Here is a 16832-nt window from a genome sequence, read left to right as displayed (position 1 = left end):
TCAAAGTTAGTAAAACATATATTTTAAGCACATATTTTGTTATATTAAGCATTGTGCTGAATAGGGAGGTTATCTTTTGAACAACAATTTTATAAAAAAAGATTTAGGGCTCACTTGAATTTTGTTATGCAGTGATTTGAATTCATCCCAACTATACTATGAGATTATAGGAAGTGAAGATGCCACATCAGAAGTTAAAAACGTAATTTTGTCTTTCACAAGATAAAACTACACACAATCATGAGTCCTGTGACTTCTTCGGCAGGTCTGGTTATCTTTTCTGGCTTTTTGAGAAAATAAGCTTGCATGGCAAATTGGTTGTTTTTTTATTCTTAAAATGTAAGCTTAACAATTGTTACGGCAAAAGAGCAACTGCTCTAAACTGGAGTGAGACTATGAATTCACCTCCCAAATGCCACGCCTCTCTGAGGATGATTTTCACTGAAAGCTTCCTGGTCCATGTTCTCTGTTTTGCACTCACTGTGTGCTCCCTGAAGCTTATGGTGTGTGATTATATTTATGAAGATGTACAAGGTTTGTTCCTCCAGAAAGAACGCTCTAGATCCATTCCTACTCTTCATTTTTATATTTTGTTGGTACAGTAGAATTTAACAATGCATTTGAAAAAAGCCTTTCTGGGAAAAAAGAGTATTTTGACATATCCAATTTCATCACTTTCCAGTACATGCAGTAATATAAATAAATGGCTAAAAATTGCTACCAAATGATATGCTTTGTGCAAAAAGCTAATCAATTAAAACCCAGAAAATCTTCAGCCCAAGCTTTGCTAGGATGACTGGCCAGTCTCATCTGCCAATCTGTCCTTTGGATTGTCCTCACCACTCATGCCCGTGTCCCCACCCCAAACCCCCAAACCCTGACCCAAGGACACAATGTCCTGCTTCTATTTCTCTGGATTAAGTACGGATAAAACCTCCTGCCCTTGGCTGCCTTTACAATTTTGGAATTCACAAAATTGATGGACAGGATAGTGGCCAATTTCCCAATTATTAAAGAGCAAAGGGCATGCAAATTCAGACAAGGAAAAAAATACAAATGAACAGAAAACACAAGGACAGACAAGGAAAAAAATACAAATGAACAGAAAACACAAGGACAAACTTCCAGTCACAAAGGTAAAGAAACAAACAAGAGAAAAGAAAGAAATGAGATCTCAAAGTCTGTGATCAAAATAGAAACATATTAAATCATCATCTTAATGCTTGTGGATATGGGGTCAAAAAGAAAACTCTCTTTGCACCATTAGAGGGTAGAAAGGATATTACTTTTTTTGAAAGCAATTTGCTATATTCTGAACCTTGAAAATGTTCACATACTTTGACCCAGTTATTCTTTTTGAAAAGGCTTAGCTAAGAAAATAATCAGAGATTTGCACATCTTTTCACAGATGGTCAGTGTGACTTTATTTATAATAGTTCATTTTGGAAACATCTTGATGTTAAATTAATTATGGCACAGCCATATGTTCAGATACCATACAACCTTTATCAAGAATCTTGATTTTTTTAAAGGACTCAGAGATTACTTCTCAGTATAATATTAAATGAAAATATAGGATAAATATCTTTATATTGATTTTAAAATATTTTGGGAAAAAGTACATCAAAATATTAAGAGCAATTATCTTAAGATGGAGAAATTATGCATGATTTTAAGGTTTCTTTCTAACTTCTCCATCAAAAGTCTGTATTAACCTTTTAATCATACAATAAAAGGTATTAAACAAAATTTCAATACTAAGGAAAAATGGAGATTTACAAAGAAAATGTAAAAAGTGCAACACCTGTGCAGATTATGAAAACAAATTTCTGACTTTACTGTACCTACCAAGAAATAAAGGCTTGATTGTATCCACTTCAAGACACCCCGTTCAGAGCATGCTTAGGGATCCCTCTCCTTCCTTGGCCTTCCCTTCCTTCCAGAGGAAATATTTTATTATAAAAGTAACGAATGCTCATTGCCAAACATTCAAACACGATGAGAGAATGTAATATAAGAATAGTAAATCTCCTTCTAGTTTCTTTCCCCACATTTTTTTCAAACTAAAAACCCTGGGGTATCATTTGCATCTGATAATACTAATATTTAGTTAGTTTTAAAACAGTTTGTGTGTTTTGGCAAATGTCAGCACCCCTAAGATTTCCTTTGCTCCCTTTTGCAGCCCCTTCTCTCCCCACTCTTCACCCCAGGCAACCACTGATTGCCTTCCTGTCACTATGAATTCAGTCTTGCCTGTTGTAGAATTTTCCACAAATGGAATCATACATAGTGCTTAGAATAATGTCTTTGAGATTCATCCACACTGTCTGTCATTGGTAAGCAGTATTCCATTGTATCCCGTCATGAACTGATGGCCATTTTGATTGTTTACAGTTTTTGACTGTTAAGAATAAATCTGCTTTGACTCTCTATGCACCTAAGTATTTACATGTTGCTTTTGCATGCTTGATTCTTAAATATCTAGGAGTAAAATCATCTGTCACCTGTTGCAAAATAATGCCAAACGATTACTTGAAGTGGTGTTCCATTTTCCATTCACAACAGCCAGGAGAAAGAGTCTGAGTTGCTCCATCTCCCTTGACACTACCAGGGTTTTTTGTTTTATTTCATTGGTACAGGACAGGATGTACTGGTGTCTGTGGTTTTAATCTGTATTTCCTCATGACTAAAGATGATGAGAATCTTCTTGCATGGATTATTTATCAGTACAGCTGCTTTTATAACCTGTCCAAAATCATTTTTGCCTATCATATTAATGGGTTATTTGTTTTTTATTTTCAGTTGTTAAAGTTCTTTAAAGGTTATGAATAAAAACTCATTGTTGGATACATGTCTTGTAAATAATTTTCCCTGCCTATGATTTGCCTTTTCATTTTCTTTAGAATGTCTTTTGAAGAGTAGAAGTTGCTAATTTTGATGAGGACCAACTAAGCAATATTTTTTTCTATAGCTTGTGCTTGTGGTGTAATATTAAAAAATCTTTGCTTATTTCAAGGTTGTAAATATTTTTCTACATTTTCTTCTATGAGTTTTATGATTTTAGCTTCTCTATTTAGGTCCATATCCATCTGGAGGTATGGAGATGTGAATATGTCAAAGTGCCATAAACAAAAGTGGCTTAAAGAACAGAAATTTATTTTCTCACAGCTCTGGAGGGTAGAAGTCCATGATCAAGGTGCTGACAGGGTCCATTTCTGGTGAGGACTCTCTTCCTGGCTAATAGATGGCCATCCCCCTGTGTCCTCACATGACAGGAAAGAGAATGAGAACAAGTTTTCTGGTATCTCTTCTTAGAAGGACATTAATTCCATCATGAAGGTCCCACCCTCATGACCTCATTTCAACTGAATTATCTTCCAAAGGTCTCATTTCCAAATACCATCACATTGATGATTAGGGCTTCAACATACACAGTTTTTGGAGGGTAATGGGGTGGGCATGATTCAGTCCATAGCAGGGAGATTAGAGCTGGGATTAATTTTCCTCCCTTGTGGGTGTCCAGTCATCCCAGCATCATATGTTTATTTTCCACATTGCATTTTCTCAGCATATTAAAAAAAATTAATTGGCCATATATGCATGTATTTATTTTTGAACTCTTCATTCTATCCCACTCATCATTAGGTCTATCCTTATGTCAGAACCACACTGTCTTGATTATTGTATCTTTATAGCAAGTTTTAAAATCAGGTAGTGGAAATCCGTCAAATATGTTCTTTTCCAAGTATGTTTCAGCTCTTCTAAGTCTTGTAATTCAAAAAACATTTTAGAATCAACTTGTCACTTACTTCATAAAAAGTTTGGTTGGTTTTTTTATTGGGATTGCGCTCAATCTGTATATTGATTTAGAGAGGACTGACATCTTAACAATATAGAGTCTTCTAATTCATGAGTGTGGTATATAACTCCATTTATTTTGATCTTCTTTAATTTCTCTTAGTCATATTTTGTGGTTTTCAATGTACAGGCCTAGCACATATTTTGTTAAATCAACCTATACATATTTCATATTTTTGAGGATATTATAAGAGGTATTAAAATTTTTCCTTCCAAATATTCATTGCTAGTATATAAAGTAAAGCTGATTTTTGTCTATTGACCATATATATGCCACAACCTTGCTAAATTTGCTTCTTAGTTCTAGTAGCTTTTTGTTGAGAGTCCTTTATCACTATTTTTAAGGGTAAGGAAGTTTGATTTCATTGCTCTTCACAGGCAATAATATTGGAGTGTAAATTCATTCCAAAGAATTACACATGAAAAATTAGAGAGTTCTAGTATGTCTGCTGATTCTTCACTGAAGTACATACATACTAACCCATGAAATTATGCTCCCAGCACCAGTTAGTGTAAAAATAACCAGTCACTATCTTCCCTTTATTTGTACTCCAAAATCTTACTGCGCCAACCCCTTTTTCACCTGCCCTCATGTTCCTAACTCATGACAGGTAATACTGATTTTTATTTCTAGACATCAAGCATATAATGATCTCTTCAGCATTTGAATGCAAGCTTCCCCCAAGCTTTCTGCTTGGTTCATCTATCCCCACTTTTCCAGTGTTTTTTTTTTTTTTTTGCTGAAGATATATTTTAGCAGAGTTTTCTAGGAAGAGAGCTCTTCAGAGATAAATAGAAGCTTCATTCAGATGCTAGAAAAAAGGCAAACTATATAATTTCTGAGTAAGTAATCGTGATTTCTGAAATGCCTATTACATATGTATATATATCTATACGTAGTGTGCCCTGTGCGGTTTTATATTCACAAACTCACTCAGTCTCTCCATCTTTAAGAAGTAGAGATCATAATTTCCCTTTACAGAGAAGAAAACAGAAAGCCCGAGCAGTCACATGATCCCTCCTGAATTATTAATAAGTGACAGAGCTGTGACCTACATCTAGCTCTCTCTTATTCCTGGGGCACACAGGAGTATGGGGGTCACGTGATTTTTAGACATTATTTCTTAAGAAGTTATACTGACAAACAAAGAAAAAGTTACATTCTAAAACCAACAAAACAAAAATAACAAAAACAAAAACAGAAAAACCTTGAGGATTATAAGCATTATCTATTCTGGTGTATTTTGTTTTTTCATGTATCTTAAAATTATTCAAAATCATCGAAACCATAGAAGACCAGTTAAGACTGTCGGATAAGCCAAGCTGCATGTGGGGTAGTTTGATGTTTTGGTGACAAGCCAGTTGTTCCCTAAGAGATTCTGAAGGAACAAGAAATCCTTAAAAACTAAGGTGGCCAGGTGTAGATGGAACGAAAATTCTGCAATAACCACTATAAAAGGAGAAAAAAACCTTCCTTGTTATTTAAAATCCTGAGTAGACACCTACTGAAATGAGGTGACAGACCTGGTAGTTAAACTGATTAGCTCAAAAGAGGACATTTGGGGCATCCAGGAGACAGATCCAGGGGCGGGGATTCTGGGAGGTTATGTTGCTCAGTGACGAAGAAGATAAACCATCCTTTTTTCTTCTACACACACTAACTTTTATGTCTAGTAAAAAAAGAAAGTATGAAGTTTAGGTCAGTGAATCCCTAAGCTATAATCCCCTTGTCACAGCAATATACTTTTACAGTATATATGTCTAAAATATTAATTTTCTTATAAGAATTTTAAGTTCCTACTCGTTAGTTAGAATGTAGTTACTGTTACACTCTCAGTATCTAGACAGACAGCATTAGGCGGCTGAGTGAACTCACGGCCACAAAGGAAGCAGGATTGAAAGCCCTTAGAGAAATCGGTGTGGCGGAGACTTCAATATTACCTTGGAGTAGAAGGGCTCCGAACTTATAAAATTACTTCAGCTCAGGTTTTTTGTTTTTCCCCCCTAAAATTTAAAAAGACATGTAGTCTACCCTAGGTGGATATTACTCGAATCTGACCTTGAATTAATATTTAATAGTTTTGTAAGAAGAAAGTTATGAAAATTTAAACCGCTGTATCAAGTACAGAAACTTCACAATAACTACCTTATAATACCACAGATTCATTTTCAGAATGCGGTAAATTATGTCCCCACGGTGAAGACTGACATATCAAACATCTCTTATATAGAATCCCCAAACTTAAGTCTTATCTTGGATGTGTGACAATATCACAAAGGGGTCATAGCCCAAAGACATTGATTTAGATGGTTGGAGCTCATGTCTAAGCCCAGATCTGTAAATAATGCTCATGAAGCAAGCATCCATTTCAGATATTTATGGATTCCAACCATATGCTGTGATGAAGAAGCCACTATATTTGCCTTGACATACTAAATGTAAAGTCTGAGTTACACATTTCATAAATTGCAGACTTGCCGACATTTCTTCAGTCATTCTGAATTAATATTTATACTTAACTACTGTTATGAACATAAACATCTGGGTAAATGAATATTGCAGTAAATTTATCTCAAACCTAAAAAGTAATATTGAAACAATTTTGTATAAAATTCCTTTCAAAATTGTTTGCTTATAAAAAACTCACAAAAAATAATGCCAGCGAAGACATGTCGGAATTTATGGGAATCCTACTGCACCAAAAATATAGTATTGCAATACTGTTGTAAAATATATTGCATGATTGAAATAATTAAGAACCTAGTTTGATGCCAGTGCAAGAGATGGAAATTTTTTAATGGGGTAATTAACCTGCCATAGAAATAACACTTTTTATTCAGATTATCCACAAGAATATGAAGAAATTATATATCTGGTGATCTCTACTCCTTTTAAAAACAGCAGTTATCACAGGCACCAGTGGACAGACCCTTGCCTTTAGGGAGACTATTTGTCACACATCTCCTGGCACTTGGAGCTTACCTTCCTGACTCAAAGGTGAACCACGTTGAATCCCGCCCATATCTCCTCAGTGAGCTGAGAGGCCACATCACCAGTTTGACCTTGGCATTGTGGATATCCCAGAGATAGATGTTCTCATGAGTGATCTGCATTGTGCATTCGCCATAAATATCCAGATTTGGTGTAGGCATGAGATATACATTGAATCTCTCTGCAAAGAAACGGAGAAGGGAGAAAATTAAGTGAAGAGGTATGACTCTATGGCTGCCCTGTATTACTCTGCAAGCCTGTCTACAGCCTTTAAAAAGCATGTGCCTTGGTAACATCAATATACACTGCAAAACACTACCTTTTTCCATTTGGTGGACAAGGAATGGAGTTGATTAAAATATTCTTAATCATTGATTCATTCACTCACTCATTCTACAAGTTTTTGTTGCATGCATTCTCATTTTGTTGCCTGTCAGGATTGAATGGTTAAGCTGTACAATGGAAAGTAAGGTAAAAGCTAATCAGGGTCTCTATACAAATGGTGTTTACTGTCTGCTTCTACACACATCTTAGGTGGATATTATGTATACAGTTCCTACAAGGAATGTCTTACTTAATTTAAGCAAGAATTTATTCAATCTCACCTTTGTGGAATGAGTATTTAATGCACACTTTGACTTTCAAGACACACTGTTATTTAAGGTCAAATTCAGCCTACAATAATTGCATATTCATTACTGCCTGCTGCAGAACTTTAGATATTGTTTTGGTAAGCAAAATAAAAATACATAATGGCTTTCATTCCTGCATACTCTATATTGAAAATCCGATGATTAGGCAATGATTCCAAACCCAGCTCTGTAACTTTTTGTGTATCTCAAAGGCTACTGCAAAATTCTGCAGCCCTTGATCCCCATTTAAATGCATTAGATGCACTGTCTTTTTAAAAATAAGGTTATGAACTTTATTTTAAAAATATGAGGTAATCGACTTGGTATGACCTATAAAGTGCCCTATAAAATATCCCTAATTCCAAGCACCATATTCTTGGTTTATAGTAAGTCATCAAGAAATCCTGGCTAACTGTATGAATGAAATAGATATATTCCATGATGAATGTGGGATGCAAGAATTGAGAAATTACAAAAAAGTAATGAGTCATGATAACAAAAGGCTTAAGAATTACTGGCAGATACATCTTTGTGAGTTTGAATTTAATTGTAAATAATGCTTTAAAGGCAGTGTTGAATTAATTATTTTGAGAGGCATAATGGTGCCAGCGGCAGCTGGAAGAGGACTGATATGTTTAGGAATGTGCTATCATCCATCAAAATGCCATGGTCTTAAACAACGAGTGCTTGCTGGTGCTGAGATGGAATTGTCTATAAAATACAGAGAAAGAATCTTTACTCTGGCTTATATTTTGCAGAGTCAGGGTTTGCTGATGCAAAAAAAAAAAATTCAGATTCCAAATGGGTTAAATTTAATTTGAGCATGACAACTTAAAATTTAGTAACCACCATGGACAATACTTATATTCAAGTGCCTAGATATTTTTGATCAAAATAATCTAATGATTCAGTATTTACTTAGATTATTGACCCATGAAATTAATATGTATATGGATTTCACATTCATTCCCTAAAGAACGGACAAAATGAGATAAAGTGTCTAGCTAAAAAATGAAGGAAAAAGTTTGCCCCATTAATTACCTGCAATAAAACCATATATATATGTGTGTGTGTGTATGTGTGCACACATATGTATAGTTTATATATGTATATATCCATAAATCTTAAAGTTGTGTGCAACCAAGTCGGGTAGCAACATTTAGCGTTAATTCATCACTTACGTTGCCACTGCGGTTCCCACTCCAATGGGATTACACATAGTAAATCAAAGGAACGTGATCTCATTTAGCAGTATGAATGAAACTTGGGCCCAACAGTGTGACCGTGAATATCAATAATGCCTGAACAGTGATCTTCTTTTCTTTGGTCAAAACCCTTCTGATGGAATGCAGCTTCTGCATCTGGCACTGATCATGCCTCGGTTGTGCATAGGGAAAATATTGTCGTCATAGAAGGGGAAAGGAAAACTTCCCTCTAAATTCCTCCCTTACCATCAGTTCCAGATTGTTAAGATAGCAACCAAAGGGTCATTGCTAAAATGCCAGGAAATAACAACACTTCTTCTAAAATACTGAAATAAGCATCTTTAACCAATCTTACTGCTGCTTATGGCTACACTGACCCTTGATAAGTCACACCCATAGTCTGGCCTTTGGAAAAAAACAGAACATATGAAAAAATAATCCTGACACTGAGTGTCCTTCAAATGGATGGTACACAAAACATTACATATAACCTACAGAGAATTAAGAGGATGCAGAAGAGCCATTACATTTTCACTGAGATGTCTGGGTGCTATAATGTTAGCAGATAAAACACAGCAATAATAAACAGAGAAGGAGCATAGATGGACCCTGGAGAAAGCTGGGAAACAATGAGCAAGTGAATTGAGTAAGATTCACGTGATATAGAGCTCAACATATTACTGCGGCACATTTACAAACAAATACAAGGTGACTGGATAACTTGCCCTGAGGGAGTCCTTCCAGGGCCAGATCTAGGCAATAAAGCAGGGGTGACATCCCCTCTCTCTTGCCCTCCTTCCACTTTCCCAGTCTTAACACACTCTGTGACCTAGCAGCTCAAGTGAAGCCCCCTTAATTATGGTTTAGAAAGCACCGACCTTCCTTTTGAAGCTATTTCTTGCATCTTACAAAAGGAATTAGTCCAAGAAACTTTATTTTCAACTTCTAAATATTCAAAAATCCATTTTTCTCTAATGCTGATTTCCAAGCATTTGCGGTTCCATTAAAAAGTAGACTACTTTCATTCAGTACAAAATTAGGCATATAAAGATGAGGGTGGTATATGAAGTTCGCTAGTAAGTTATACTTCTTTGAATTCCAATATAATAAAAGGAAAGTTTCTGCATTCACTATAAATAAGTTATACAATGTCTTAGTAACTAAAACGTGTTTTACTAAAATTTGTTATGGTCGCCATTGGAAGACCATTTCAATATGGAGTAGGTAAAAATGGCTCCTCTAAAATGACTTTTTAAAATGCTTACTTTCGTGAGATAATTCTTTCCGGCGGTTGTTTTAAACCACTCTCTAATCACTCTACTTTCTTATTTAAGGATCTACATGTGGTTGTTACAGCCTAGAGTACTGGTTTACAGGCTTTTGTGGGTATCAAAATTCCCCAGGGGGCTTGTTTAAACAGCATATGTATTGCTGGGCTTCCTCCTCTCTTCCGTCTCTGGTACAGGAGGTCCACGCTGGGGCCGGATAATTGACATCTCACTTGTTCTCGGGACGTGATGATGCTGTTCTGCTGGGGACCCCGCTCTGAGAACGGTTCTCTGTGAACTCACTTTAGCATATTGCCAAGGAAGTAGCAGCCCTGAGGAACCGTGAGGAATGCTCTGTTCTCTGCTCAATGAACGAATCCCACTCAACAGACTCATGACTGACTTGGCAGGAAAGAGCCCATATGCCAATTAGAACGAAAGGAGGAAGAGAGGCTTAGAAAGAAAGGAAGCATATGGAAGATAATTTACAATTCAAGGTATGTATATTCCAACTATTTCATGATGATCAACTCTATTATATATACATAAATATAAACTGGTTATGTAATCATTAATAATAGCTGTAAATTATTTAATTCACGAATATATGAATTCACTTAGCTGGGTTTATCAGCCAATTATTCCATAAATTTAGACTTACTCTATATATAATTTCCTGGCCAAAACCGCCTTCAAGACAACTGAGATTATCTTCTGGCAAGAGAGATCAATTTTTAAAAAATCTCAAAATGTCATGGGATCATAAAACCCAGTATTTGTAGAAGATGCTGTTTAAATTAAACTGATGACCTCAGCAGGTAGTTCATTGAAAGACGCAAACTTGGTTGTCCCATCAAATGTAGAAGTGGCGACCTTCATCTCCGTATCTGGCTATCATTAACAGCCATGGCCGCCTCCTGCCCTCGGATTTGGCATAATGAGAACCGAGGTCACTCCATCTGCAAACTCAAGGTTGTCCCCAAATCTCACTGCTCTGGTGCCACCTGGGCACCAGCCTGGGTGTGTTGAGATTCAGATTCCCAGAGTGACAAACGGTCCAAATTCTGTGACAGTTCTCTGCCTGTCCCCTTTCACTGTACTTCAGAGGGGATGTGCCCCCACCTGTCTGCCCTTCTCCTTTGAAAACCTCCCAAGAATCCTCTTCAATTACCCCTCCAACCTGCTCTTCAGACTCCCATGGTGCTTTTCACCCATCATCCATGGCTCTGAGATAGCAAGAAAGTCCCATGCTGTGCTCTCTATATGACAATTGTTGCAGCTCAATTCAAAATATGAAACTTTACTATTAATACTTAATCAATCAACAGTTTACTAAATGTTTAGTCAAAGGACCAGGGTCACGGGTCTAATATTAACCATTAATGAACATGTCCACAAGAACCTGGTACTGGAAAAACTGAACATAACTTAGGAGTGTTGGAATTTATTAATGAGCATTCATCTCAGTCTGGAAACTGGGTCCACTGCATCCTTTGATATTACCTGCTTTGTTTTTAACTGAAACAAAGTTCAAGTTTGTTTATCTTTGAAACTCATTTTAGAATACTTAGAATTAAATAAAACCAGGTATTTAGAATTAAATAGAACCAGATAGTAACCAGATAATATAAGTGTTTTCAAGATCATTTTGAATTTCATATTCTTATCTCCAAAGTTCTGTAATGCTGGGATAGTGCAGTGGTCAGCCTTCAAGTCCAGCAACTTCAGAAATGGAGCCTGAGAACACGAGATTTGCACATCCTGAGGTCTGTGTGATGCAATTAAACCAGCCATCCTATAAAGCATGATTTCTGCTTGTCAAAACTTGTGGAACTCTTCAGAAATTATTATTCTATTCCCACCACAGTGCTGAAATTTGTCAACATTTACTTTATTATAATGGGGCAAAAGCCATAAATTCAGTTGCCAGGTGCCATCTGCTCACTGGCCACTGTGATTTGGAGCACTGGTCGTCCTTGAATCAATTGACAGCATTTAAAAAAATACCAGCAGTGTTTCAAGCCCTATAGTTCTCTTCCTCCCTCCTTCCCTTTCCTCTTCTTTCTTTCCTTTTACAAGAAATGACTGATGGCATTTTACCTGCATGTCCAAGTAAATCATGTTCATTATAGGAAATACAGAAAATCATTTAAAAATAAAACAAAACTCAACTGCCCTTATACCTTACAGAAATACAATGTATTCTTAATATATAAATATATTCACATGCAATTGTTCCATTTAATATCGTATACTTAATATAATGTATTGAACCCATTATATTGCACTTAGTAAAAGAATATTCAGATGCTATTAAATATTCCTTGGAGATATGATTTTTAGTGAAATGTGTAATATTCTGCTGTATAGCTATGCCATATTTTACTTAATAATTACCTATTCAAAGAATACTGAAGTTAAGCCAACTTTTCTCTAATATAAATTAGGCTGTAATAAAATAATAAACTTCCACCTCAATTTGCTGAATAATTCACTCATTTTGTGTTGAGTCATAGGGTTTACCTTATTCTAGTCTATAAATTTTGGATGATTTTAATATCTTTGATTATTAACTTACATGGGGCACTAAAATCTGAATCATTGGATTAATGCCATAAGTTCTTTTAAGAATCACACACTGCCAAATTGATTTCCAGAAATTCCTTACCAAATATACATTCCAATTAAAATGTAGATTTTGTATATTCATTTATATAAATAACCTTTGCCAAATTTTTCTAAAAATTGCATTTACTGTATCTCTTGTTGATTGAGAAAATTCTATATACTAGGAATTTTTCTAACTGTGTTTATAACAAATACTTCATCTCAGATTTTCCTTAATTTTGTTTGTGACTGTATCTAAGTCCAGGAGGTGGAAAATAGTTTTAATTTTTCTAATGAGTCTTTTGTTATTGAAAGAAGTTTAAAATTATTCTACTTTTCTCACAGTAGTCTTAGCATTTTATTTTTTACATTACCTGGTATACTGAACTTATACTATACTGAAGCAATGAAATGTCCGTTATCTTACTTATCAGTTTTGACAAAAGCATATCAAGACACAACTTTTCTGTCACCCAGGAAATTCCCTTATGCCATTTCCCAGCTGCGCATGCCCACAGAAGCAACCACTGATCTGATTTCTAACACTGTAGGTTATTTTCGCCTATTCTCATAGGCTCTTACGATCTGGTAGCGTCCAGCCTCAGGACATCACTAATCTTTCCCTATTTTTTAGCTTTCCAGTTTTGTTTTTTGTTTATTTCCTTTTTAATTTTTTGACAGTGCTTTCTTGATGAACATGGGATTGAATTTTGATGAAGCTCAAATTATGTATTTTTATAGTTTTCTTTCTCAGTGGTTTCTATAAGAAATCTTAGTTTATCCCAAAGTTGTATCCATCTGCAATTGGTATCTGAGTATGGTGTGATATAGGGACTGAGGTTCATTGTTTCCCAAATAGATATCTACTCACTCTAAAACTATGTATTAAAGAAATTCTCCTTTTCTCTCCAATAAGCTTATGAAAAAGGGCTTTGGGGTTCTTGTAAAAAATTACTGATCCATATATGTATGGATCATTGTTTTTTCTATTCTGTCCCATACACAATTTCATCTATCCTCTGTCTTGATTGCTGTCACTTACGAGAGGTCCGGAAATTAGGAAAGGGTTCTTCCTTTTCAAGGTAGTTTGGCTCATCTCAGTCCTTTGCCTTCCAAATGCATTTTTAAACTACCTTGTCAAGTTCCATAAAAATTGTCCGACTTCTATGATTTTTATTGGGATTGTGCTGAATTTGTAGGTTAATTCGAGGAGAACTGACATCTTAACAATATTGACTATTCCAGTTGTGAACATGGTTTATCACTCCATTTATTTACATCTCTTTTAATTTCTGTCAGCAAGATTCAGTTTTTATTGTAGTGGTCTGGTTATAAATTTTGCCAGTTCGATTCCTGAGTATGTGATATTTTTTGATGGTATTGTACACGATAATTTTATGTTTCATTTTGTAATTGTCCAGGTTATAGCTACATAATGTTTACACATATACACATGTTTGCATGTTAACTTTTTATCCTGTAACATCACTGGATTCACTTCGCTGGTGTTGCTTTCACTGATTCCTTAGTGTTGTTCATGTACATAATCCTAGCATCCTAGTTCCTTTTCTCAATTTTTATGATTTTACTTTCTTTTCTTGTCATTAGGGCGGTAAGTAGAATAAGCAGAACATTGAATAGAAGGCTAAAAGAGGATATGTTCTGTCTTATTCCCAATCTTATGAGGAAAGCATTCAATATTTTATCTTTAAGAATAACATTTTCTGAAGGTTTTTCACTGATGTGCTTCATTAGTTTGAGAAAGTCTCCTTCTACCCCTGTTTTTTTTTTGTTTTTCTTTTCCCCTAGATTTTTTAGAGCTGTTTCCATAAATGCATGTTGTATTTTATCATAAATGCTTTTTATGGATCAATTGTCATGATCATATGATTTTTTTCCCTTAATCTTAGTACAGTGAGACATATTGATTGATATCTGAGATGGTTTGCATTTCAAACATACCAACGCTGATCAAGGTGCATTATCTTTTTTATGTAATGCTTTAGTATTCCATTTTCTAATTTTAAAAGGAGTTTATGCATAGAACATATTAGCCTGCAGTGCCTGATAGACTTCAACAGTGCAACTATATGGGATTGGAGTTTGTGCATGGAAAGTTGTATAATAATAATTTTAACTTCTTTAATGGAGACAGAGATAGATTTTTCTATTTTTTTCTTGAGTCAGTTTAGGTAATTTGAATCTTTATTAAATGGCAAAAAATTAGATGATTTTTAATCCAGTCTGAGAAAAACTGCTTTCATAAACATTAATTTGTTCAAAATTATCAATTTATTATCAAATTATTAATACCTTATTTTAAATATTCAAATTATTGCCTTGTTTTGTTTTGTATGGTTCTTAACCATTTCTTTTATTATCTTTCAAGTATTTTTATCCAGTGAACCTCAGAAATTTAAATTCTATGTTAAATTTTATTTATAAAGGCTATAATCAGAGATAATACTTTAATTTTTTTTTTTGTCTTATGGCAGATGTAAATTAAAAACTTTTTCCCCTCTAATTTTAACACATATTATGTTATAATCTGTGCTCTGGGAATGATACTGTTACCATTAGGATTTTAAACTGTGCTGAAAGAAAAATGCAGAGCTTTACAAAATGTATTTTAAATGTGAAAAGCTCAAAATTAATGATCTAAATATCCACCTCAAGAGATCTGGAAAAAAACCCTGCAATTAAACCCAAAACTGTGAAGCAAGTAATGAGTGATTAGTAAGTGAATTAGAGCAGAAAATAATAGAATTTAAAACATCCTGAAATGAAGTATGATAAGTGTCTGATTTTATTAAGATTAAAAAAGCCACGTATAACCTATATGAAGTAAAAAAGTGGATCTCACTGCAGTATAAATAAGTATTAAGATAATAAAGGATACTGTGATTAAATTGATGTCACAATAATTGTGAAACTAACTTTCTAAACTTTTAACAAAAAATTATCAATTCCTAAAATCGCTGGTAGATTTTTTCAAAGGCAATTGTAATTGTCAGTTAATTGCCTCAGGTTTTCAACACTTAGGGCACAGTAGGGTCACTGAGGTTGCTGTAGACGTCTGGCCCCGCATCCCAGAGATGTTTGCCCTGTGCATGCGGGTGGGCGCCAAGAATGTTCTTGTCTAACGTGCACTTGATGTGAATGCGGCGGAGACACCGGTATCCCAGGGAAATGCCGCCTTCCCTGTCAGACACCGTGCCCCCTGCTTCCACGCCCCCTTTTCTTTCATCCTCACTGTGCTGTGGACGTGTGCAGCCATCACCATCCTCAAAGGTCGGAAGCTGAGATTTGGGGAACCTCCGTACGTGGACCACAGCCCCATAGCTTGTACGTGGAAGGGAGCTTCATGACAGACTAAATTTGTTTGGCAGCTTTTGTTTTGTCAGACTACATGTTTGACTTTCATGCTCTGTACTATAGTTTGTTCTGTAGCAGGAGAGCACAGATCATCAGAACCTTGGGTGTATCAAAAGTGACATCGCGGTATTATATATGGAATTCAATTAAGATTCTTTTTTTTCTTTGTGTGTATGTTTGTTTTCTGTCGAATGAGGATGCGTTTAACCCAGTTTCTGACCAAAGTTCAGCGTCTGCGCTTCCTCAGGCCCTTTACATGGAGGTTGAGTGGAAAGCGGGCGGAACCGATCACGGTTACAGGAGTCAGCAGAGGAGACGCGGGTCCCCTTACCTAGTTTGTACTCACCCAGATCCCTGTCAAGTCACTTCACTTTGCTTTTCTGTGAATATGACAACTTCTGCCCCCCAGATAGCATCTGGGGTCCGATCTGGGCCCACAGAAAGCATAGGCACCCACTTTGTGCCACATGCAGTTTTGAGACAACTGAGGCTATCTTATCTTCTTATCCCTTCTCTGGGCTCTACTGACATCCCTCCACTATTCTTCCTATGCTCATTATCAAACCCAGTTTGGAGGATCAAATTCTAGTCTTTGCTCTTGACGTGTAACCTCCAGTTTATAGGAGGAGACAGAAGCGAGGTCTCCGTCCACCCAAACTTCCACGGAAGGCGAAGGGCAAGGCTCTTGCTGCCCTCCTGAGACTCTCAATGTCAGAGTCGCCCTTTCCTTCCCGTCTGCCGCTGGCTTTCGCATTCTCCCTCAGGCTTTTTTCTTTCTCGTAACTAGGCATGCTTTTGAAATCTGCAAATCTGTATTTCTTCTCACTGCGTTTCTTCTCACTACGGTCGTAGAGAGGCTGTTTTAGGGCAACGTTCTTTGGTGTTTCAAAATGTT

The 16832-nt window shown here is 35.8% G+C and overlaps 1 protein-coding gene and 1 long non-coding RNA gene across 2 annotated transcripts in view; one reads left to right on the top strand and one right to left on the bottom strand.

The window, feature by feature from the left end:
- The window catches only part of DOK6 (docking protein 6), a 308053-nt gene that overhangs the window by 102404 nt on the left and 188817 nt on the right, over positions 1–16832 (bottom strand). The window contains exon 5 of the mRNA XM_036876760.2: positions 6842–7031. Coding sequence (XP_036732655.1) covers positions 6842–7031 — 190 coding nt within the window. The remainder of the gene's footprint in view (positions 1–6841; positions 7032–16832) is intronic.
- The window catches only part of LOC118907796 (uncharacterized), a 171880-nt gene that overhangs the window by 94528 nt on the left and 60520 nt on the right, over positions 1–16832 (top strand). The window lies entirely within an intron of this gene.

The sequence above is a fragment of the Manis pentadactyla genome, chromosome 6 (assembly GCF_030020395.1).
Source record: "Manis pentadactyla isolate mManPen7 chromosome 6, mManPen7.hap1, whole genome shotgun sequence".
In the NCBI taxonomy this organism is placed as follows: Eukaryota; Metazoa; Chordata; class Mammalia; order Pholidota; family Manidae; genus Manis; species Manis pentadactyla.
Note: the sequence above shows the minus strand (reverse complement) of the source record. Positions and strands in the feature narration are given on the sequence as shown.